Here is a 22,612-nt window from a genome sequence, read left to right on the forward strand (position 1 = left end):
CTCCTCATTCTCCGAACCGACTGGGCGCTGGGCAGGTGGGCGTGGCAGCAGAGCTCCGTTCGCTCGTTCGAACCAATGGACAGGCAGAAAGCGGCGCCGCAGCATACCGCCGTAGCCAATCGGAGCCCGGGAAGGTCAGCTGATCCCATCGCCAGATGCTGAGTGGAGAGAAAACAGCGTGAGATGCGAGAGGCGAGTCAGAGCGCGGAGGCGTCGTCGTCACCCGCTTGCGGAGAGCCAACGGTCGCGAGCGCGCGCCGCATCCAGCGCGAACAGCTGAGCGCAGCGCGGTACAGAACGACGTGAAAACACCGGCGCGCGGCACCCCTGTATCCACTGAGGTAAGTAAGGAATACTAGACAAGGAGTGTCCTCACTTTCGTACAGTACAATGTATATATATATATATATTTGAATAAATATATACATTTTATTATAAAATGAAATATAAATCATGTAACATCCCTTATCATATGAGAATGATTTTTTTTATGGAGACTGGTCGGAGGTTATCGATACGATAGCAAAGCAGCGGAATGATTCACTTTTGCTTCTTTTCTTTAACAGATTCGCCTTTGATTCCGTGGATGAATTTAGTCTCCGTGTGTGGTGTTTTCAGAAACGTACTGTAGTAAAACGAGTTACTGCCCCCTGATGTATCGCACTGTGAGGCAGTGCGATCTGTGTGTTTTCTCTCACTCTGCTCCTTTCAGCACTTCCTGTCAGCATTGAGACAGACACACACACACACAGAGACAGAGCCCATGTCCCGCAGGAGCTCCCAGTCCAGCCTGTGACCCTTCGGGCCAGAAGCCAGAATTCAGTCCATGTCCTCAGTCTTTCTCTGTCTGTCTTCGTGGGTCTCAAGCGGTCGAACCTTGACGCTGCTGTGCCAGTAATAAGGAAACTGACGCGAGAAACTTCCTTTCATGATAAGATAGGACACTTCTCTGAAGGCTGTCAATCGCTATGGAAACGGGGCCCTTGTCTCCATGCCATCTCGACGTGCCTTGTCTTTGTCCTTCCCGGACTGACGAACCACCCGCTTCATCGCGTGTGTGTTTGCGCGGGTGTGTCGTCTCGTCTCGTCTCCCGGCCCGCTGACCTTCGAGCGCAACTAGCCCCGCCTGCAACGAGGGGGTGAAGCTGCGTGGCTTCCCGCTATCGATCCGCACCTTGGGACCCTCGGCCTCCCGCCCCAGGTGCACAGACTGTTTACTGTTCTGCGTGTGTCTTTCCTCGAGTTTCCCTTTTCCCTTGGGGGCAGCGAACGCATTCCGCCGGCGCTCTGACAGCCTCGAGGGCACAGGCGACGTCGGCTTTTTCAGCACCGCTTTGCTGGTCCGGAGCCTTCCTGCCTTCCTTCCTTCTCCGATCTCTTTCTTCTAGTAGAAGATCCAATTTTCATGGTCGCGACCCTCTCGCACGTACCTCTCCGCCCGGCAAAGAGAGAGGTGTTCCAGCAGCACCGGCGGCGGTTCAGTGTGGTTCCCCCCCCCCGGCTGATAAATAAACTGCTTGTTTTGGTTTTGGTTTGATAGCTGCACAGCGCTTCTGGGAGCAGAGCAAGGCTGGATGCCCTCCAGCGAACGGCCTCATTTAGACGAGTGGCTAGAGAGGTTCGTGATTAAAAGTTAACTGTGACCAAGACTCTGCCATCGGGCTTTCATTGGACACTGAGGCTTAATGAAGGACGGAGGCAGATTGGAAGCGGACCGGGGGCAGCTGGACGCATATCGATTAGATCCCTCACGTGGCAGTTGGAAGGAGCAGCGTCTTATCTTATCATGAAAGGAAGCTCCTGCTGTACCCTCGAGCAAGGTGCTTCCTGCAAATTGCATCAGTAAAGATGACCCAGTTGTTCAAATGGGTGAAATCATTGTAAGTGCGTAGCTTTGTGTGCACATGTAACGTTAGGAGTGACGCGGCAGAGAGGTGTCGGCTAATGAGTAAATGTGAGTGTAAGTAGGATGTGAGCACATCATGATGTGGCACAAGGGAACCCACCCTTCTGCCCACAATCGGGGTTTCGCATCTCCTGTCTCGAGGCCTCTGCGTGCAGAGCTGCCGGTGGAACAGAAGACAGGGTACGTATTTGAGCACCAGCCCACGAGCGGTGTATGAATGGCACTGAGTCGGGGTGGGGGGTTACCTGTCGGTCAGCAACCCTTGGTTCTGCCGGGGTGGAAGTTTCCAGTGCTTTTTCAGGCTTTTGAGGATTTCGTTCTGATGTTTGTCGCGTCGCTGGACTCGCTGTCAGGATGCCGCCTGTCAGATGTGTCTCTCAAGGTTGGCGCTCTGTGTTTCTGTGTGATTGATTGATTGATTGAGTGATTGGCGCCTAAGGAACGTGCTTCTCCCTCCCATCGCTGTTCCCGTCCGTGCTCGGATCGACCGGGGCACCAGTTAATTCCGTTGGATGTTCCTCACTGCTCCGTGGTCTTGGAGTGGAGAAGGGGGTCAAAGCCCAGTTCGCGCCTCTTCCAGTACGGCGACGGCACCGCGTACTCAGCCGCAGATGAAGGCGAGCGTGACTGTGGGGAAATGACAGATCCAGCTGAAGGTCATGTGATCTTGGCTTACCTCATTTTTTCCCCCGCATTTTCCCTCCCAGGTAAGCGTCAGTCGAGTTGCCATGTCGGCCAAAGCCATCTCTGAGCAGACGGGGAAGGAGTTCCTCTACAAGTACATCTGCACCTCAGCGGCCGTGCAGAACCGCTTCAAGTACGCCAGCGTGACGGGGGACACGGAGTGGGGGCGGCTCACGCAGGAGCACCCCTGGCTGCTAACGGAGGTGCGCCGAGCTTGGAACGCGGGGGTGGGGGGGGCGAGGTCCTGCTCATCGTGTCATGTTCCAGAAATAGTCCTTGTTTAAATGTTTATTTCCTTTGGATAAAAGTGTAACAAAAATGTTGTTGTTATTACTATTATCGCTACTACTTTGGGCGACATGGTGGCATGGCTGGCAGTGCAGGTACTTCCCAGTGCCGAGGCCGTATGGCCAGACATGGGTTCGAAGCCCCACTGTTCTCCTGTGTTCACATACCATCCAGAGACATATTTCAGGTGAACTGATGACACTATGTACGTGCGACGCGGTGAGTGTGTTTGTGTGACTGCCCTGCAATGGAGTGCTGTCCCGTCCCGCGGTGCATCTGGGATAGGCTCTGCACCACCACAATCCTAATAATCAGTCATCCATAATAATCAGTCAATCATCAATAGTGAGCACTGATATTATTTTTTACTCATTATGCTCCATAGGTGTTACTTCTGCTGCCACTACTCGTACCACAGTAACTAGCAGAATGTGAATGCGCTTTGACAGCAAATAGGAAACCACAGCTTTAAAAGCATTTAATTGCCTTTAGGAGAGACCTGTTGTAAGAGTATTAAAGTGCAACGGGTCTCTTGCAGGACGACATGACACACTCGTCCCCCGGGAGTTCTGTCTCTGGGCTCAGCTTTAGTGCCTCATCTAGATGCCAGAGAGAGCCGGCGACTGAGCTCTCTGCAAATGGACGAGGCTTATATGAAAAGGAGCGTTAACTGTCACTGGTGTCCCCTGGGCTTCGGCTGACGTCCAGGATTAAATGTACGCCAGTAAAAGCACTCTGAGTGCAGGCTGTATGTTATGGTGATGGCGGGGGCTGAGCTTTGGGCAGTGCTGGTCTCCAGCTTCTCTCTGCTGGGTTCTGCACCACATGAGCACAGCTGTGATTGTTCACGTACAGTGGTTGAGAGTGTGTGGCATCTCTGCTGGACAGCGCCTCCTGCAGGTTGGTTGGGTTCCTGCAAGCGGCCGTCTAAATAAGGAACACTGCTTGAGGCCTCCTGAGCGTTTCTGCTCCAACGAAGTACTGCACGGTGTGTGATGGACGGAGTAAAACCCAGAACGTGTTCGAGTGAGCTAAAAGGTGGAAAGGGAGAAACCGGGACAAAGTGGCTCCCTGTGACAGTTTCTTCCCGCTGCTCTCCACTCACGTTGAGGGCCGTCTCGAGCGAGTTAACGGGCCCAAATTCCACCTTTGAAGCTATTCTCGTCCCTCAGTTCCACACTTGTAGACTTCACACACCTTCGAACATCAAGGAAGCAAATGTCTGGCTATTTTAAAAGAAAAAAAAAAACGCCCATTCGCTGAAAGAATTGTGAAGAAATTGCAGTGGATTGTGTGTGTGTGTGTGTGTGTGTGTGCGTTCTATAAATAGTGTATGCACAATTTTGGGCTGTGTGGAATGGAAATTCCTGATCAAAATTCACCTCTGTCGTCCCCCCCACAGAGACTCGTGGTGAAGCCCGACCAGCTGATCAAGCGACGAGGGAAGCTGGGGCTTGTCGGAGTCAATCTGGACCTGCGAGGGGTGCAGGAGTGGCTGAAATCCCGTCTCATGAAGGAGGCCACCGTGAGTTGTCCACTTTCCAGTGTCAGCCGTGTGTCTCTCCGTTTTTTTTTTCGTTTTGTCTCCATTGCCTTTATGGAGTTTGAGGTTTGATGTCGCACCCAGCCATACTGCCCCTGCTGAGCTCCTTCACGAACCTCCCTGAAGGGTGACTATACAGCATCTGTGTAGCTCTTTCATGGAGGCTTTCCATGGCACCGAGATGTGTGAGGTGTTTGCATGTGTCCGTCTCACACGCTGCACTGTGGCAGCCCCTCAGCGGAGCTCTGTCACCAGGGTTCCTCGGTGGGCTGTTGCCGCAGTACCATTCACAGGGCTGCTGCTGATGTCCAGGCTCACAGCGGCTGGTGACAAATCAGCAAAGCTGAGTCCCATAGACAGCACACGCACACACAATCCCACTGATTAAAGTTCCCCATCAGCATTTCAAGTGCAGGTGTCTCGCTGTTAATTTAATGCTCTCGTGGCCTTTGCAGAGGAGCCCAGGGTGTCAGTGGGAGGTGGTCCACGCTGGGATGGATGCAGTCAGCCATGCAAGGCCTAAAACTTCAAGTTCGATGTAGAATCACACATTGCTGTGCTGCAAATCCATCACAGTTGTTTATTCACATATTTATTTTACCTTACACTGACCAGGGCCTTGGGGCTGCGACCTAACTCCAGCGGTGACTTTTTCCCTTGGCGGGGCCTCAGTGATGCTCTGTCTTGCGTGAATCGACTTCTCCAGGAACAAGCACACACACTTTGCTCATGTGAACGTGATTCCATTGGATAGGTGTCACTACATGGGTGCATGAAACGGAATTATAACGCAAACTTTGGTCCACTGCACGTTTTCAGAGACCTCAGGGCGTGTCCAGCCACTGTAAACAAAATTCCCTGCTTCGGAGTCCTTCCATTTGTACTTGAGATCTGCTGAACCTTGAGCGAGAAGGATGGGGGGTCTGAGAGGACAAGAGCTCTATGGTGTCCCCTTCAATTTGTTTCTGCCCCCAGTTCCACAGCACCGTCCCCTTCTAGTGCTTTCTTTCCCATGTCTGATGAGTGAGCACACTGCAGTTCCCAGCAAATTGGCATCATTCCAAGAGAGCCCTAAAGAGCGGTGGATGGTGGGGGGGGACGTTTCGTGTCGTTGCCGCCTGCCGTTCTGCTTTTCCTTTTTTCAAAGGGTGCCTGTCTGAAATGCCACCGCTCTGTCTGAGCCTGGCTGCAAATGGGGACTGCTGCATCATGCGTGCCGCCTTCAGAGTCTCTGGACCGCCCGTCCCGCTGGCCTCTCCTCCAAGACCGCTTCCCCTGCCTGGATTCAACCCACCTGCATTCTTACAATGACATTAGAAAATGGAGAAAACTGACTTGATCATTTCCACATCAATAGTGTACTGTGTCAGAAATGTCAGGCAAGAGTCAGGCTCATGAAAAACTGGGATGTAGGTTAACTTTAGCAGCCTCTCATTGACATTGTTTCGGACCGCTAGCCTCTCTTTTCGGAAATGAGTGAGTGGTCAGTGGCGCGGGGGTCCCGTCTGGCGTCCGTACACAGCACACGTGAGCTCGCCAGTAGCGGGCGTATGCTCCCGTGACCCTCGTCTCTGTGACACCGCCACTCGTTCAGTCAAAGTGGATCTGTCCAAACAGATGATGCTAAGTGGAATTCTACGTGATACAGACTCTCATTACAGCGCATTTTAATGCCTCTCGTTAATTTATGTCCTCCTCTCACCGTTGTGTTTGTGACCGTGCTTTAAGGATTGCAAACTAACTGTTGACATGACGTTCGCCTCGAGCTGTCCTGGGTCCTCTTCTCTCCCTGGTTCCTTTGTCTGTTTCCTTTACTCGGTTCCTTCCTTTCCTACGTACCCGAGCACGTTCAGTTGATGCCTTCAGGGCTGAGGACGTCTTGTCTTCACATGGAGCGCGCGTCTCTTCTTGCCTCCTTCTGATGTATATTGCTGCTTTTTGCCCCCCCCCCCCCCCACCCCCCAATGCATCTCAAAGACTTTTCAGTTCAGGTTCCCAGTGAAAGTGCTGCCATGATACTAACAGCCACTCTTCTGCATGTGGTTTGTGTCCTCAGGTGGGGAAGGCGAAAGGCGTCCTGAAGAACTTCCTCATTGAGCCATTTGTTGCCCATAAGCAGGTAGATCTTTTTTGCACACTGGGCTCTTCTGCTACTTCCTTTCGAGACGTCTCCAGTTGCCTACATTCCCTCAGTTCATGATGAGTTCATCGCTTTCTATGTGTAGCGCAGGACCTAAAGGGCTTTAGAATTTGCAGTTTTCACACCATTAGTGGCACCTCCAGGCTTTTTTGACCGGTGCAGCTCCTTAACTGTCTCTCTTCTGCTTTTCCACTTCTTTGCAGGAGGAGGAGTTCTACGTGTGCATCTATGCGGCGCGTGAGGGCGACTATGTGCTCTTTTACCACGAGGGTGGCGTGGATGTGGGCGATGTGGACGCCAAGGCCCAGAAGCTCCTGGTGGGAGTGGATGAGAAGCTGAGCGAGGAGGCGGTCAAGAGACAACTTCTGACGCACGTGCCCATGGACAGGAAGGAGTGAGCAAACGAGAGCTTCTTACCAACAGCTTTTTACTACTCGCAGTCTTGTCCCTATCGATCCATTTTTATTTCATGGGCAGTGTTTTTAATGTGGGGGCACGGTGGTGCAGCGGGATTGACCGGGTCCTGCTTTCCGGTGGGTCTGGGGTTCAAGTCCCGCTTGGGGTGCCCTGTGACGGACTGGCGTCCTGTCATAAGTGTGTCCCCTCCTCCTCCAGCCTTGCACCTTGTATTGCCAGGTTAGGCTCCGGTTTGCTGTGATCCCACTTGGGAAAGTGGTTTCAGGGTGTGTGTGTGTGTGTGTGTGTGTGTGTGTGTGTGTGTGTGTGTGTGTGTTTAATGTAAAGTGATAGAATTGTTACCTAGTGTTGGACTGTATCAATGAAGGTTAAACAACATCTTCAAGAACCCTTCCCGTTGACTGGACTCTAAAACCTCCAGGTTGCGAGGCAATTGCCTTAACCACTGTACCTGCTGCTCCTGCCTTTTCAAAATCTGGTGGCACATTTAGAGGAAATAAAGGGCAAAATGGCAGTTTTTCAGTAAGATTGTGTGCAGACCTGCCTTCTCTTCAGAACCTGAAGCTCCTCTTCTTCTCCAAAGCCCCTCTGCATCACTGTCCTCCCCCCAGTTCTCATGGGCTGCATTCTGAGCACGTCAGTGGTGTGCATCAATATGTCACTTTAAGTGCATGTAGCCCCACCCCAACTTCATCTGGCGTCACGCTCAGACAGAGGGTCGTGGCTCTCTGTCTTGGCTGACATTGACGAAAATGGTCCCTCCCCCCCACCCCCGATCTGTTCCCACCACGCCCGACTCTAACTGGGACTCGTGCCCTGAGACCCATCAAGAGCTGGCAAGGGTGCCAAGTCACCGAGTCACTCTCCACCAGCCCCACTCCCTCATCCCCAATCCCTCCCGGTTGCTGGGCCGCCGGCACCTGCTGGGGGCAACCAGAACTCTGCTGGGAAACTGATAGGCTGGAAAAAACAGGAAAAGACACCTACATTTAAAGAGCATCTCGTAGACCAGAGGAGGTTTTCCTTTCCTTTGTAGCCATGCACATACAGGCCAGAGAGCCAGCGATTGTCTGCTGGGGGAGGAGGGTGAAATCCCCCCCCCCCGCCCCCCCAGTTCCTTGCTGCCGCATCTCATGCAGGGTCAAAACTGATGTTGCCACGGTTCCTGGTTGGAATGATCTTGGCTATTATTTGTCGGGGACTGATTTTTCACAATGTTGATGGCTTAGTTTTGTTCCAGAAAATAGACAAGAGAATCATGTTAGAAGTTGAGATGGTGAGATGCCACAGGACCCACCGAATCGGTATGGTAAAGGTTTAAGACCATAATAATCTTCTAGGTCTTCTTAACTACGGTATCTGTGATATTGTCCCATAGGGTCCTGGCCAGTTTTGTGGTGGGCCTCTTCAACCTGTACGAGGACCTCTTCTTCACCTACCTTGAGATCAACCCACTTGGTAAGTCTCATGTCTCGGCCTCTCCTTGAAGAGTTGTGTTGCTCATATATGTGTATGTGTGTGGGTTTTTTTTTTTCATTTTAATATAATTTAATCATTTACTTTTTGTCCAAAGCAGCTTCATGAAGATATTTACAATTATTTAGACATTCCTCCAGGTGGGTAAATTTTCCAGTAGTAATTCAGGGTAAGTACTTGATCAAGGGTACTTGCAGCAAGAGGAGAGGTTCAAACCCGTGTCTATGAATGGGTCTTTTCATTGAAGACAGTGACTCTAAGCACAGTACGGTCTGTGTTCAGTAGAGCGGTCCAGCACTGGAGAGCTTTGTTTGAAACCCCACTAAGCGATGAATGGGATTAAAACATTAATGAAGCGGGAAAACACATTTATAACTAAGAGATCAGCGTTTGCAAACAGGCTCTTTGGCTGATATTCGGGCTCCTGTCAGATCCCTCCACTCGGCTTCATTTAACTCGGACGGCCGGCTGATTACTTTCATCGGGACATTGTCCTGTCCTGCCAGCTGTCCCCTGGAGACAAATGCTGTTCCAGTGGCGAATGAGAGGACTCACGTAGAGGATCCAACCTGAAGTGTTTCCACACTGTGAAGAAGTGGGAAAACTGGGGGAATTTCAATTTCAGCTCCACTCCCCAAAAAAAAAAAAAAACATTCCTTCAGGCGCAACTGGAGCCTTTAATCTTCTCATCCAAATTAAAATACGACGGGAAACAACATAAGTGATCCATAATGAATGACTCGGTGGGTTTCATAACTACATTTCAAAGACGCGCTGCATTCATCATCATCAAACAGCTGGGAGCGCGGCCCGCGCAGCTGTTCCTGTTCCCGTTCCTGCTTTGAAGGCATCTTTGTCCGCCGCTCCCCGACCCCCTCGGTCACCTCGGTGCCGACAGAGCCCGATTCTCCGTGGGGACTCTCCGCATCGATCCTGTTGATCCCTGATGGAAAGTGCGCTCGCTGGGCTGGACCCAAGGAGCCCCGTGGGGCACGTATCTGCTTCCTGTGTTGCTGCGGCTTTGTTTCGTCCCTAAAGCTCTCAGCTGTATGCTCTCCATCCACTCCTGTGGTGCCGGTTTTGATGATGTGCAGCACCGTTTCCTGCAGGTAATCACTGGTGTGTCTGCTGCTTGTCTGACTTCAATTATACTGATTGAATAGAGGCTCTGTGGCTTTGTGAGCAGTTCTTCTCCTGATATTTTCACCCTTTTGTCCAAAACTAGGTCTGTAACCATTACGCCCCCTGCTGTCTCTCGCCTTTTCTGCCCATGATTGATGTGTTTTATTCAGAGCCGCTCATTTCGGCCATTTCTGTGGTCTGTACACTCTTGGAACATTCTCGTAAGGAAGCCGGTGCTAAATTTAACTTGATCGATGCTTTCCTGAAAGCCGGTGGCTCTTTGATTGGACGAGTGACGGCTGGGTGACGTAAACTTTCCGCTGGCCCGTGCTCATGACGATGCGCTGAGCTCTCCGGCCCCCACCTTCCCAAATCGCATGCTTTACGACCCCCCCCCCCATACCCACCTGCAAAAAGTGAATTCAATTTCCGTCGGCGGTGGGGGATGTGCTGCTGCCACAGCACAAAGATCATTCATCTGATTCAATAACAAGATGCCCAGTGAATTACAATATACTCCCATCTAAAAATACTACACAGCTTCCAGGATGGGGTGTTTGTGTGTTTTGACAGCTCTTGCGAATAGAAACACACTTGTATCGATGCGCTGGCTGCAGTGGGCCGACACACCGTCCTCAGCCCTCCCTGCCGTGCCATTTGGTGACTGCTGCCTCTTCCCCTCTCAGTTGTCACCAAGGATGGCGTGTTTGTGCTGGACATGGCAGCCAAGATCGACGCTACCGCCGACTTCATCTGCAAGGCCAAGTGGGGGGACGTGGAGTTTCCCCCTCCCTTCGGAAGAGAGGCCTACCCCGAGGTGAGTCGCTCTGGCTCCAGAGTCCACTCAGAGGTCACTCAGATGACCCAGACGATGGTGATAGCGCCACAATGGGGAAACCGCTCTGCAAAGCAACTTTTGCTTATCTGTCTTCCGCAAAGTTGCGCAGCATAATTTCTAACTATTGAAAGATGCCACCTATCTGCTCACGATCACGCCTGATACTCGGGCTGCACGCTAGAAGAGGAAGTTTGTGTTTAAATTCGTAATTCAGCGCTGTGAGTGATGGAAAATATTACCATGCTGTAAAATAGTTTCCTGTGTTCATTACTGTTTGCGAAAGCTCGCTCACGTTCTGCCTTAAAAATGTCAACGAGAATGTGCAATATGGTGCACATCTCCTCTCCCGAGTAACACGCGTGAGTTGGAGTGCTGGCACTCGGTCACCGAAGACAGTGAAATTGGTCGTCTCACCGATCAGGAAGAATGAGTCAAGCCCAGCTATAAATTCCCTTGTGACTGACTCTTCCAGAGACACACAGAAGCGCCATAAACGGGGGCTGTAAACAACTTTGAGAAGGGACTGTCCACTGCATCTGGCGACTGACCCGTGGGTCACTCGTGACATGCGGCGACATGCGTCTGTCTGTCTCCACGGATCACTGTGTTGCACTTCACTGCTGGAGTATGTTCTGTCAAATCCAAAGTGTATGTTTCTGGGCTGGATAATGAGGCGACATCAGTCAGCGCCGAGTTTCCTCTGCAAAGATGAACTGTTGCCACGTTTGTCTTGCGGATCTGTGTCTCGGAGCTCATTAAGAACAGCGGCTGGTCGAGCGTTCCAGGAGAGCGGCAGTAATTGGTATGAAATCAGATGGTCCTCTCTCCTCAAGTATGAAAGCCCCAACACTGATCGAGAGAACACAAGGTGAGTTTATTGTTGGGGCTCCAGATGTTCCACCAGCCCACCGTCACAAACAGCCTGTTTGGTTCATTTAGCCGCCACTGATTAATAGCGCAGACCTCCTGGGCATGGGGCTCGTACCACATCGATTTGGCTGCATCCGCAGCACTTTGTGCTCAGTACTCAGTTCCCCGCTTCCTCCTTGCTACAGAACCCCTGTCATGGTTTGTGTTGGATTGAGTGCTGGGCCCAACACAGCATTCTCCATATTCTTTATTCATGTGCGAAATATGGCTCATTGTGCATTTTGTTAATCATCATTTTCCTCCAAGGCTTTAGAAGTCACAGTGTTACCTGTTCATGCACGTAGATATTTACAGTGGTTACCTTGTTCTGAGGTTAAATCCAAAATTCGCTTCCGTCACAACTACCCACTTGCCGGCCACGACGCCGTCCCACTGCTGATGCTGGGAATGCAGCCTTGAGTCTTTTTCTGCCAGCGTTCCACCGTATGTCCCGTTGGCCCCGGCTCTCACAGGAGGCCTACATCGCGGACCTCGATGCCAAGAGTGGCGCCAGCCTCAAGCTCACTTTGCTGAACCCTCGCGGGCGCATCTGGACCATGGTGGCTGGAGGCGGCGCATCTGTGGTGTACAGGTACTGCGTGCAGTGCAGCCCCCACCCCTGCATCCTTCAGGCTCCCGCACGCATCCACCATACACACATTTGCTGTAAAAAGCTGCCACAGCTGCTGCGAATAGTGCTGCTGTCTCACAGCGCCTGGGTGGTGCGAGAGGACATGGGTTCAATCCCTTCTGTCTATGTGGAGTTTGCATGTTCTCTCCACTTCTGTGTGGGTGTCCTCAGGGTGCTCTGGTTTCCTCCCACAGTCCAAAGACATGCTGTTCAGGTTCACCCATAGTGTGTGAGTGACAGAGAGAGTGTGTTCTGCTGATGTATGGATGAGTGACCCTTTGCAAGTAGTGTATCTAGCAGTGTAAGTCATCTTGGTGGAAAAAAGTGTGTAGGCTGATAACACTACATAGAGTTCATTGGGAGTCGCTTTGGAGAAAAGTGTCTACTAAATATGTAAATTTAACGTAAAATGTAAGCCAAAAAAAGCTGCTCAGTTTGATCTTTTTTAAGGAAGCTTATCAAAGCCCAAATATGGATCATTTTGTTGCCACAAAAGGGAAAAAAAGACGAGCCAAGCAGCGTAAAAAAAAAATAAGAGGTGTGAAGAGTTTGACTTCAGCAGCCATCTGTCAGCGCCATCGTGCGTGGTTCACAGATGCAGCGCGGCCAATTATTGCCTCCTATTTGCCTGAGTGCCACCGCTGGCTGCACCCGGGCACGACTTAATTGGAAGCCCTTGTCAAGTTTGCTTAGCCTTGCAGTCCTTCCCATCACAAGTGTCACAACTGCCGGGCTCCAGCTTCCTGAGCTCTCTCCTGCTTCGGCAGGGGACCCGTACTACTGTCATCCAAGGGCCTTCTCGTTTCACTCACTCACTTACGCTGTCTGTGTATTTACTCGGGAAATTGGGGTTAAGTACCCCATCAAAGGGTCTGGAAGTAATATCCGTCATAGATGTGATCCTGCAGTTTTTTTGCGTAGAATCGCATGTTTCACAGTTGAGATGCCCACGTTGCTCTCTGCAGTGACACCATCTGTGACTTGGGTGGAGTCAACGAGCTTGCCAATTACGGGGAGTATTCGGGGGCACCCAGCGAGCAGCAGACGTACGACTACGCCAAGACCATCCTGTCCTTGATGACCCGGGAAAAGCACCCAGATGGTAGGGCACTCTCACTATGAACTTTATGTATATACTTGAAGCTGTATGTCTCCTAAAAAGGTTGAAAGTACAAAAGGCAGCAGGGAATGAACATTTGAAAATGACACTGTAATGTCACAAGATGTTACGATCATTCTTTTTTCCATTCAAAATAATGGCAGTTTGACCCCTTCTCAACTTTGTGAATAATGTCCTCCTCACCTCATCGGTGCTGTCTTTGTATTCCGAGGTGAAGTTTTTTTATGTTGATTAGCCAATCAGATTTGTAATCTGGCTCTGTTTTCCTGTAGGAAAAGTGCTGATTATTGGAGGAAGCATAGCCAATTTCACGAACGTGGCAGCGACGTTCAAGGTAAGCTGTATTCCGGCTGTTTTTCCAAAGAGGCTCTCGGGGAGCTGGGCTCATGGTCTCTGTGTGCGCAGGGCATTGTGAGGGCCATCAGGGACTACCAGGAGCCTCTCAAGGAGCACGAGGTCTCCATCTTCGTGCGCCGAGGTGGCCCCAACTACCAGGAGGGGCTACGGGTCATGGGAGAAGTGGGTGAGCAGCTCTTCAGAACTCCTGGAAATCCTGTTTGCCGCAGAATTTGTTTGCACTTCAACAGTCGTTTCAGCCTCCTGTGGAAATTTCACGTTGCTTTCATGAAAAGCACTTTGACCCATATGCATAGAACAGGTGTCCCGGAAGTCATTTATTCATGGTTAGACTGCTGAATTTGAAGTGATTTCTGCTCCTGGCCCCTGACCTTGTCTGCGTCCTGCTCTGCAGGGAAGACCACAGGAATCCCCATCCACGTCTTTGGCACGGAAACCCACATGACAGCCATTGTGGGCATGGCACTCGGCCACCGGCCCATTCCCAACCAGCCGCCCATGGCATCCCACACCGCCAACTTCCTGCTCAATTCCAGCGGAAGTTCTTCGGTACGTGCGCATGCACAATGCCTCGGCGACGAGCCTGCCTCGGGAAAGTGATTCCCCTGTGTCCCCTCCACAGGAACACTTCACACACTTCCTCCGGTGTTGAATGCGTGCAGACACGTCGCTAATTGAGTCACTGGGGGTTTCTCGGAAACGCACGACTAAATACCAAACGGACTGTTGTTGCGATTTCACGTCTCGTGTAATTCTGCAGTCTGCTGTGCTTTAAAAGTGTAGAAAATACAAATGTGCCGGCTGGTGAAGACACAATAATAATGTACACCAGCCACGTGCACACGCAGGGTCCAGTCCAGGTTATGACAGGGCTCTGCGGCACTGTCATATCAGACGAGACGGGAGCATTTTGGAACCAGTACGCCATACGCTGTCTCTACCAGAGACAGACTGCTGGCTTGTGTGTGCTGCTGGGATTAAAAAAAGCCTGAGTGTAGCCAGCTCCTCGAGCCAAATCGCAGCCATTAGAGACATAGCAAGACGGGCTTTTAGATGGCGTAGTGCAGAACGCGGGCCTTCTAATGCATGTCCCCCTCACAGCCTGTGTCAGCCTGCAGGGACAGCGTGTACCACTCGCGCGGTCACTGCTGGTGGCCAGTGTGGGCTCCACTCAGGCTTCGAAGACAGTCGAGTGGAAGAATAATTTTAATGCTGCTCTGGGGTTTATTGAAGGGCTGCTGGGAAGCTGTTCTTCTGATTTGTTGTGCTTCCACTCTCATTAAAATCAGCACCCGCTTTGTTAGTACCAGTTTAAGAGGACAAGGCGCAGCATTCAGTGGGATGATTTTCAGTAATATTCAGGATGAAGTTCAGTCTCTTAATCTAAGAGAATACTGAATAAAGTCTGATATAACTAACTGCATATATATGCTTGTTTTGAGACTGCAGGGTTGGGCAAATATAGCATAGTGGTTCTAGACCCAGAAATAGAAGGCAATTATCTGTATCCACACACTGGTGCCTGTGGCTGGAGTTTTCAGTCTGCTTGTCAAAATTTAGCATGCGGCAAGAAAAGCCACTTATCAGGATCTCGTACGCCTTGGTCTTTTACCTGCACGTTAAATTATTGTCATAGTGTCGAGGTGATGCTGTGATGTCTCACATGTTTGTCTCGAAGCACAAACACTGTCTGGTTTATTGCTCTGATCCCAGAGCAGCTCACCCACAGCCACACGTTCTCGAGTGCGTCCTCCTCATCCTGTCTGTTCTCCCTTCAGACTCCGGGCACCAGCAGGACGGCTTCCTTCTCCGAACCCAGGGTTGCTAATGGTGGAATTCCTGCCAAGAAGGCCAGGCCAGGTGTTCCACCAGGTAACACGGCCATTAGTTGGGGTAGTGGGTGTTGTCTCAGCCTTTCTGTTCTATCCTCCAAGGGGCATTGAGAAAGGGGATCTTTGGCATCTGTGTCCATCTTCTTGGCAGGGCTAGTGAGCAATGAGGTCATTAGGGTTAAAGAGGCTTTTTGGAAGGAGGCCAGGTCAGGTCTTGTGATGCTTGTGCTGGAACATACTTAGAATTGTCCATCACAGGAAAGACTCTTACTGTAGTTAACAAGTGTAAAGTTAATTGAAGTGGAGCACTCCGCTGCCGTGGTGACGTGTGTGTGTGCGTTCTACATCATGTCAATACATTCATATAAATATCAATCACATATAGTCTTTCTAATTTAATCTAGAATCCCCCGGAGGGGTGGGGGGAGACCATTGGCACTTGGACCCCCAGAGGCTTTTTTTTCCCCCTCCCTTGACTTTCAGTTGGGAATTTTTTTTGTTGCTTTCCTCTGTAGCCAGTAGGCAAACTTATAGCTTTATAAAAGCATCGATAATACATTATGCTAGTCTGTAGTCAACTGTCTTCTTAGTTTCTTTGCCTGGTCTATTTGTTTCTTTGCCTTATGCCTGTGTTCAAGTGCTCTGTGTCACTGTGTGAGAATATCCGGTTCCTCATTTACAATAAGTTAATTTCCAGTGAAGAATGAAGTGTGTCCTTGGGATGAAGGAACTGAAATGTAGTTATTAAAAGGATGGATTGGGCCTTTGTTGGTCTACATTGGTTCAGTGGTTGTCAGTCATCAGTTACAACTTCAGTAGCTTCTGTTTCCTAAAAGGCGCTCGACCCCTTTCATGCTGAATGCTGGGCATCACCCAAGTTGCAGTGACAGTGAGCTATTCAACTATCCCCCTTCTCCACTACCCTCTATGGTTCATGCAGATGAGCCTCAGGACAGTTTTGAGGGTTGATGGAATGCAAATGTGACAGGTTACCACTGCTTCCACAGTGAAAGCCACCACGCTGTTTACCAAGCACACAAAGTCCATCGTGTGGGGTATGCAGACGCGGGCGGTGCAGGGCATGCTGGATTTTGACTACGTCTGCTCAAGGGAGGAGCCTTCTGTGGCCGCCATGGTCTACCCCTTCACGTAAGATAGGCCCTTCCCGCTCTCCTGAGTTTGCCTGGAAATAGAAGGAGAAGATGTCTGACTTCTCCTGGGATGTGTTTCAGGGGAGACCACAAACAGAAGTTCTACTGGGGTCACAAGGAGATCCTGTTGCCAGTGTACAAGAACATGGGTGATGCCATGAAGAAGCACCCGGAGGTGGACGTACTCATCAGTTTCGCCTCCCTGCGCTCTGCGTTTGACAGCACGATGGAGACCATGCAGTATCCCCAAGTAAGGGGCACTACCACCGCTGTCACTTGGCTTTGGCACATAATGTCTTGCTGAAGTTCAGTGTTTGAGAGGATGTCACCACCCTTTGTTGCACAAAGACCAACTGTATATGAATATTCTTCCAGATCCACACCATCGCCATCATTGCAGAAGGGATCCCTGAAGCCCAGACCAGGAGACTGATCAAGAGGGCGGACGAGAAAGGCGTTACCATCATCGGCCCGGCCACAGTGAGTTGCCAGTCGTAAGCTCTTTGACCTGCTGCCCTACGATGGGTGCTCAGCATTCATTGGCTGCGGCCGTTCTGCTTGGCAGGTGGGTGGTATTAAGCCCGGCTGCTTCAAGATCGGGAATACAGGGGGCATGCTGGACAACATCCTGGCCTCCAAACTGTATCGGCCTGGCAGCGTGGCCTACGTGTCCCGTTCCGGTGGCATGTCCAACGAGCTCAACAACATCGTCTCCCGCACCACTGACGGCGTCTTTGAGGGCGTGGCCATTGGCGGTGACAGGTGAGCAGGTGTCAGTGGTGACACTTCGTACCTGCAGCCGGTATCTCTTAAAAGGGACCTACAGGCAACGTGATATTTTCTGTAGTCTTTATCAGACCAAAAGGAAGCCTTTTACCTGTTAATCTTCATGTGTGTAGGTCCATGACAGAACATTTGGTCCAGGGACACTTGTACATTTCTGATGGATAGAGACACCATGAGCTGGTGATATACTTCCTGACAAAAGAAGAAACAAAAACTGCACAAAATGTCACAAAAAATAAAAGATGAGATTGCTTTGCTCAGAAGAGCATACCTCTAACTTACTGAAGTATTTAAGGCATTGTGGGAAAACTATTTTTAGCCTTTCCATCTTTAAATATTCATTCTAGTTGCAGGGTAACTTCAGAAAAAGAAGTGTTAATACACATTAAATAAATATGCTCTTACCCTTCAGATATCCAGGTTCTACTTTCATGGATCATGTGTTGCGCTACCAGGACACCCCTGAGGTTAAGATGATTGTTGTGCTGGGTGAGGTAAGCTCATCCTCCTCTCTTTCCACAATATTGATAAAATATTCAGGAAAATTAAACCATGCACTGAGAGTTCAGGCATAATTCTCGTGCCACGCTGCTGACCTCTCCAATGTCCATGCTATCAGATTGGTGGTACAGAGGAGTACAAGATCTGCGATGGCATCAGGACAGGGAGGATCACCAAACCCATGGTGTGCTGGTGCATTGGGACCTGTGCAACTCTGTTCTCCTCAGAGGTGAGGCAGCTGCCCACATAATGTTGATGACTAGGGCTTGGGCATCCAAGGGATGTGATTCAAGAAGTAAAATAACGTTGCGATGGTCACCTGTAGTGCCACGTCTGTCACCGTGTCCCTTCAGGTGCAGTTCGGCCATGCTGGGGCCTGCGCCAACCAGGCCTCTGAGACGGCCGTGGCTAAGAACCAGGCCCTGATGGAGGCTGGGGCCTTTGTGCCGAGAAGCTTTGATGAACTAGGCGACATCATCAAGTATGTTTTCCATTTGCCCTCACCGAATACAATGGGCATTTTCCCAAAAACAAGAGACCGCAGTAACGCCGTTCTCTCTTTTTAAAGTGGCGGGACGAACCACACAGTACAGTACAGTTTCATACTGAGGTCACTGGACAGTGGATCAGACATAAATGTTGTGATTTTTGGTTTCCATTTTTCTCCTATGAATCACAGGAAGGTCTACGATGACCTTGTGGCTACTGGCACCATTGTTCCAGCCAAGGAGGTGCCGCCCCCTACGGTGCCAATGGATTATTCATGGGCTCGAGTGAGTTGGCTTCTTTAGGTGATTCCAATCCACTCTGTTAATTCCGTAGTATGCTCACTGGCTTGATGGAAGGTACAAGAATACATGGAAAGCACTGAAAATGAGAATGAGAATGTGGCACTCTTGCCTTGTGTCACCTGCTCCCCTCTGCAGGAGCTGGGTCTCATCCGCAAGCCCGCCTCCTTTATGACCAGCATCTGTGACGAGCGCGGCCAGGAGCTCCTCTACGCTGGCATGCCCATCACCGAGGTCTTCAAGGAGGAAATGGGGCTGGGAGGCGTGCTGGGTCTGCTGTGGTTCCAGAGGAGGTGAGCGAAGCCGTGGCACCCCGCGTAATCAGGCCTGGTTCTTCCAGCAATGTTCTTGAATAATGTGGTAGAGTGATGTCAATCCAGCTGCTGAGCAAATGACAGGTATTTTCATATTATCGATATTAAGGTCTCTTTGGCGTCACCAGGTTGCCGCGCTACGCCTGCCAGTTCATCGAGATGTGCCTGATGGTGACGGCAGATCACGGGCCTGCGGTGTCTGGGGCTCACAACACTATCATCTGTGCCCGTGCTGGCAAGGACCTCATTTCCAGCCTGACGTCAGGTCTGCTAACCATTGTAAGGACCCTGCGGCAGAAACGTCTCTGAAAGAAGGAATGCATTTAAAAAAGCCAAACTTATTTTCCTAACAGATTATAAAATAAATGGAGTAACACAAATGAGTCCCATGCTGTGCAGGTTTACTGGTACATCTGGCTGTTAAAAAAACACTTTGAATAGTTCTCTGTCTTTCTAATCCTTCCCTCACCATCTGTCAGTAGGATTAATGTTTTTGTTTTCCTTTCTGTCACAACCTCCTGTTTTTCTTCTGTCTTTGTCTGGAATACTGACTTTGAAAGAAAAGATTAAGGAAAAAAATAATGTCTGAAATTTGCATCTAGGTTCCTGGATGCACACAGCATTTCTGATTATTCTAATTCACTGTGTCCTGACAGATATGATGAGCAAATCATCGTGCAGGAGTCCCGAATGGTCTCCTTGGTGTTGGCTGCACTATATATGGACTTTTGCTTGAGTCTTTGTTGTGGAACATTTTACACTTGATCAACGTGAGCCTTTCAGTGTAAATGTGGAAAAAATAAACTTTACATCATTAGCGTCAAACATGAGCAATATGTTTGTACAATAAAGAACATCTTACCTTTGATTGCACTCCCATACTTTTGTACTGGGATTGACCCAGTAGTGTTTGTTGATGGCGATCTCAGCTTTCCTCAGAAGAAAGGCCACTATGCGCTGCAGCCAACAGCAATGAAAGCTAAGGACCCCTTGCTTGTGCTCTGTCTGCTGGAGGGAAACAGTTGTGCTTCACAGAGCACCACAAGAGTTGCCTGACAGGTTGTCATGCCGCTGCCGCGACTTTGTGGACCTCATCTCTGACCCTTGTGTTTATCCTGCATGTCAGTGTGTCTCTTAAGGATACTAGACCATGAAGGAAAAAGGAAAAGACCATTCTCAAATAAGAATACGGTCTGACAGGTTTTTTTCTTTCATTTGACTCATTTGACTGACAGAAATATGCTTTTCGCAAAAATTGAGTTTCGGTTGTGTTGATGAACCTGCAAAGATACACTGAGATATTACTCACAGGCTTTATGGATGTTTGTGTTTGGCTCCTGTTGTTAATCGGTTGGGGACAACGGGGTGTTCAAGCCCCGCTTGGGATGCCTTACATATGGTGATGCGTACAGCATGTGCCTGTTTGTTTTAGGGTGACCGATTCGGAGGCGCATTGGATGCCGCAGCAAAGCAGTTCAGCAAGGCCTTTGACAGTGGCCTGCTGCCCATGGAGTTTGTCAACAAGATGAAGAAGGAAGGCAGGCTGATCATGGGCATCGGACACAGAGTCAAGTCGGTGAGCAGAGCCTTTATGCTGGGCTATTTGTTACCATTCCTTCTACCTGGAAAAGCTGCATCAGTCTGGTCATGTTACTCCTTCTAGATTTGTTTATTGTACACTGTCAAGCCCAAACGGTTAAACTCTGGTTCATACTTGGGCCGAATTTGTGTAATTAGTCATGCACAAAGTGGTTTGAAAGAGATGCAGATTCCTCAGAATGCAGTTTTTGAACTGAAAGATGAACCACCATTCAGACAAAAGTGGCCATTATTCAGATTAAGCCATTTTAACTTCTTCCACATGCTTTTTTTCCTCTCACATTTTAGATTAACAACCCAGACATGAGGGTTCAGATTCTAAAGGACTATGTGAAGCAGCACTTCCCTGCCACCCAACTGCTGGACTATGCCTTAGATGTAGAGAAGATCACCACCTCCAAGGTACCCTCCCAGTATCCACCACTGTCACCTTCTCTGCTTTCCATAGGTCCATGTCCTGCTTAGTTCTCCTTATAGTACTTTCCATGAGACACACGCCCAGTTTTAAACTCTGCTGACAAAGCTGGCGCATATTGCAGACCTGGTCTAACAGCTTGACCTCTTGCCCTTTTCCACTGCAGAAACCCAACCTCATCCTCAACGTGGATGGCTTCATCGGTGTGGCCTTTGTAGACCTGCTAAGAACATGTGGTGGATTCACAAGGTAGGGGAAGCATCTATGTGCCTATATATTTGTCTGCAGATTTCCCTTTTTGTTTCAGACATTCTGGTGCGTGTTACCTTACATGATGGTTTCCTTACCCTTGATTGACTTTTTTCTCTACCTTCCATCTGATCCACAGGGACGAGGCAGATGAATTTGTTGAAATTGGAGCTTTGAATGGTATCTTTGTACTGGGCAGAAGCATGGGTTTTATAGGTAAATCTCACAATGGACTGATAATATATTTTAGAGAACATGGTTTTAGCGCTGTGGACAACAAAACATGTCTGCTGTTGGAATTATAAGCACGTCAGCGGTTGTGCAAAAGTATGATACAGATTAAATTGCTTTGTTCCTAGGTGAACGCTGAATATAGTCCTTTTCATGTGTTCTAGGGCACTATTTGGACCAGAAGAGACTGAAACAGGGTTTGTACCGTCATCCTTGGGACGACATCTCCTATGTGCTTCCAGAACACATGTCCATGTAAACCATGGCAGCAAAAGCCTGCGTGAAGAACATCTAGGCTATTAGTGCGAGAGACTAGAGGTACAATTGTACGGTAGTTAATAGGTTTGGCACAAGATGTAGCTCCAGACCTATCATTATTTAGGCAAAGATTCTAATTAGTTCATTAAAATGGATATTAACACCACTGTGACACTTTTACCACTGTGAACTAAATCTCAGATGTCATAGTAGGAGGCTTACAGAAATTGTGCGCAAAATGTGAGTTTAGTTAGTCTAGATGAGCAGCACAGACCTCAAGTGAGCCTCTGCTTCTGCGTTGTCCATCAGTAAAATCTTCTGTGAGTTAATGGAAACCAATACAGCAAACTCATCGTCAGTACTGTAGAGTATCGAGATCACGTCCCATACTGTCCAATACAGCTAGCAACAGTTCTGCTTGTGCTCTTATATCTAACTACGGCCAGCTACTATTATGCTGCTGTGTAGCAGAGAATGTCTTGTGTGCTCTTTAGAGTCGTACGTTTTAGAATAAAAAGCTTGCTGTTGTGGTAAGCGCATGAGTTAGACCATTGTGTTTTTGCATTGAAGGCAAGGTGGGTGCTGGTGCACGAATGTACAACTTGGACTAACTGCTAGAGTGATGAACCATGCACCTTTCTCAAAGCCGGCTCGACGTGCTAAGGTTGAGACTGAGGGTTTTACACCATGACTTGGGGGGGAAACAACATGTAATCACCAACAATTAGCATGTCTGTTAAGAGACCAGTTATTGCAAGGGACTGGAGTTCGGCAGGAATTGTCCTTTTCCTCTCAGTGGAGTTTAACGTAGTTCAGTGTAGCCTTCTGTGTGTGATTCAACAATGCGCTTGTCCTGGATGACAGACCGTGTCCTTTGCAGTGGTCCATTGTCCACGCATGATAGGATCTGTCCCCAGCATTTTAATGGACCAATGGTTTCTGCGAAAGAAAACCGTTGACATGTGATATATCTTTCCTGTGTGGTTTAACTTTAGCTGTATTTGATGTTAACATGTTCGTGTATTATTGTTAATAAAATATGAAAACTGCTGAAGTG

At 49.5% G+C, this 22,612-nt stretch overlaps 1 protein-coding gene across 1 annotated transcript; it reads left to right on the plus strand.

Annotated features, from left to right (window-relative positions):
• The first annotated feature begins 202 nt into the window (after positions 1 to 202).
• Positions 203 to 22,202, plus strand: LOC108941823 (ATP-citrate synthase-like). The gene is made up of 28 exons (XM_029254245.1): positions 203 to 341; positions 2,614 to 2,793; positions 4,281 to 4,403; positions 6,478 to 6,540; positions 6,765 to 6,955; positions 8,357 to 8,436; positions 10,263 to 10,393; positions 11,797 to 11,915; positions 12,920 to 13,056; positions 13,347 to 13,408; positions 13,480 to 13,597; positions 13,826 to 13,980; positions 15,210 to 15,303; positions 16,271 to 16,412; positions 16,496 to 16,664; positions 16,790 to 16,894; positions 16,980 to 17,176; positions 17,613 to 17,694; positions 17,820 to 17,930; positions 18,055 to 18,182; positions 18,381 to 18,474; positions 18,628 to 18,782; positions 18,932 to 19,082; positions 20,236 to 20,379; positions 20,691 to 20,804; positions 20,984 to 21,066; positions 21,206 to 21,282; positions 21,462 to 22,202. The coding sequence occupies exons 2-28, from the start codon at positions 2,635 to 2,637 to the stop codon at positions 21,554 to 21,556; spliced, it is 3,279 nt and encodes a 1,092-aa protein (XP_029110078.1). The 5' UTR covers positions 203 to 341; positions 2,614 to 2,634; the 3' UTR covers positions 21,557 to 22,202.
• Positions 22,203 to 22,612: the final 410 nt, after the last annotated feature.

Source organism: Scleropages formosus, chromosome 8, assembly GCF_900964775.1.
Source record: "Scleropages formosus chromosome 8, fSclFor1.1, whole genome shotgun sequence".
Classification (NCBI taxonomy): domain Eukaryota; kingdom Metazoa; phylum Chordata; class Actinopteri; order Osteoglossiformes; family Osteoglossidae; genus Scleropages; species Scleropages formosus.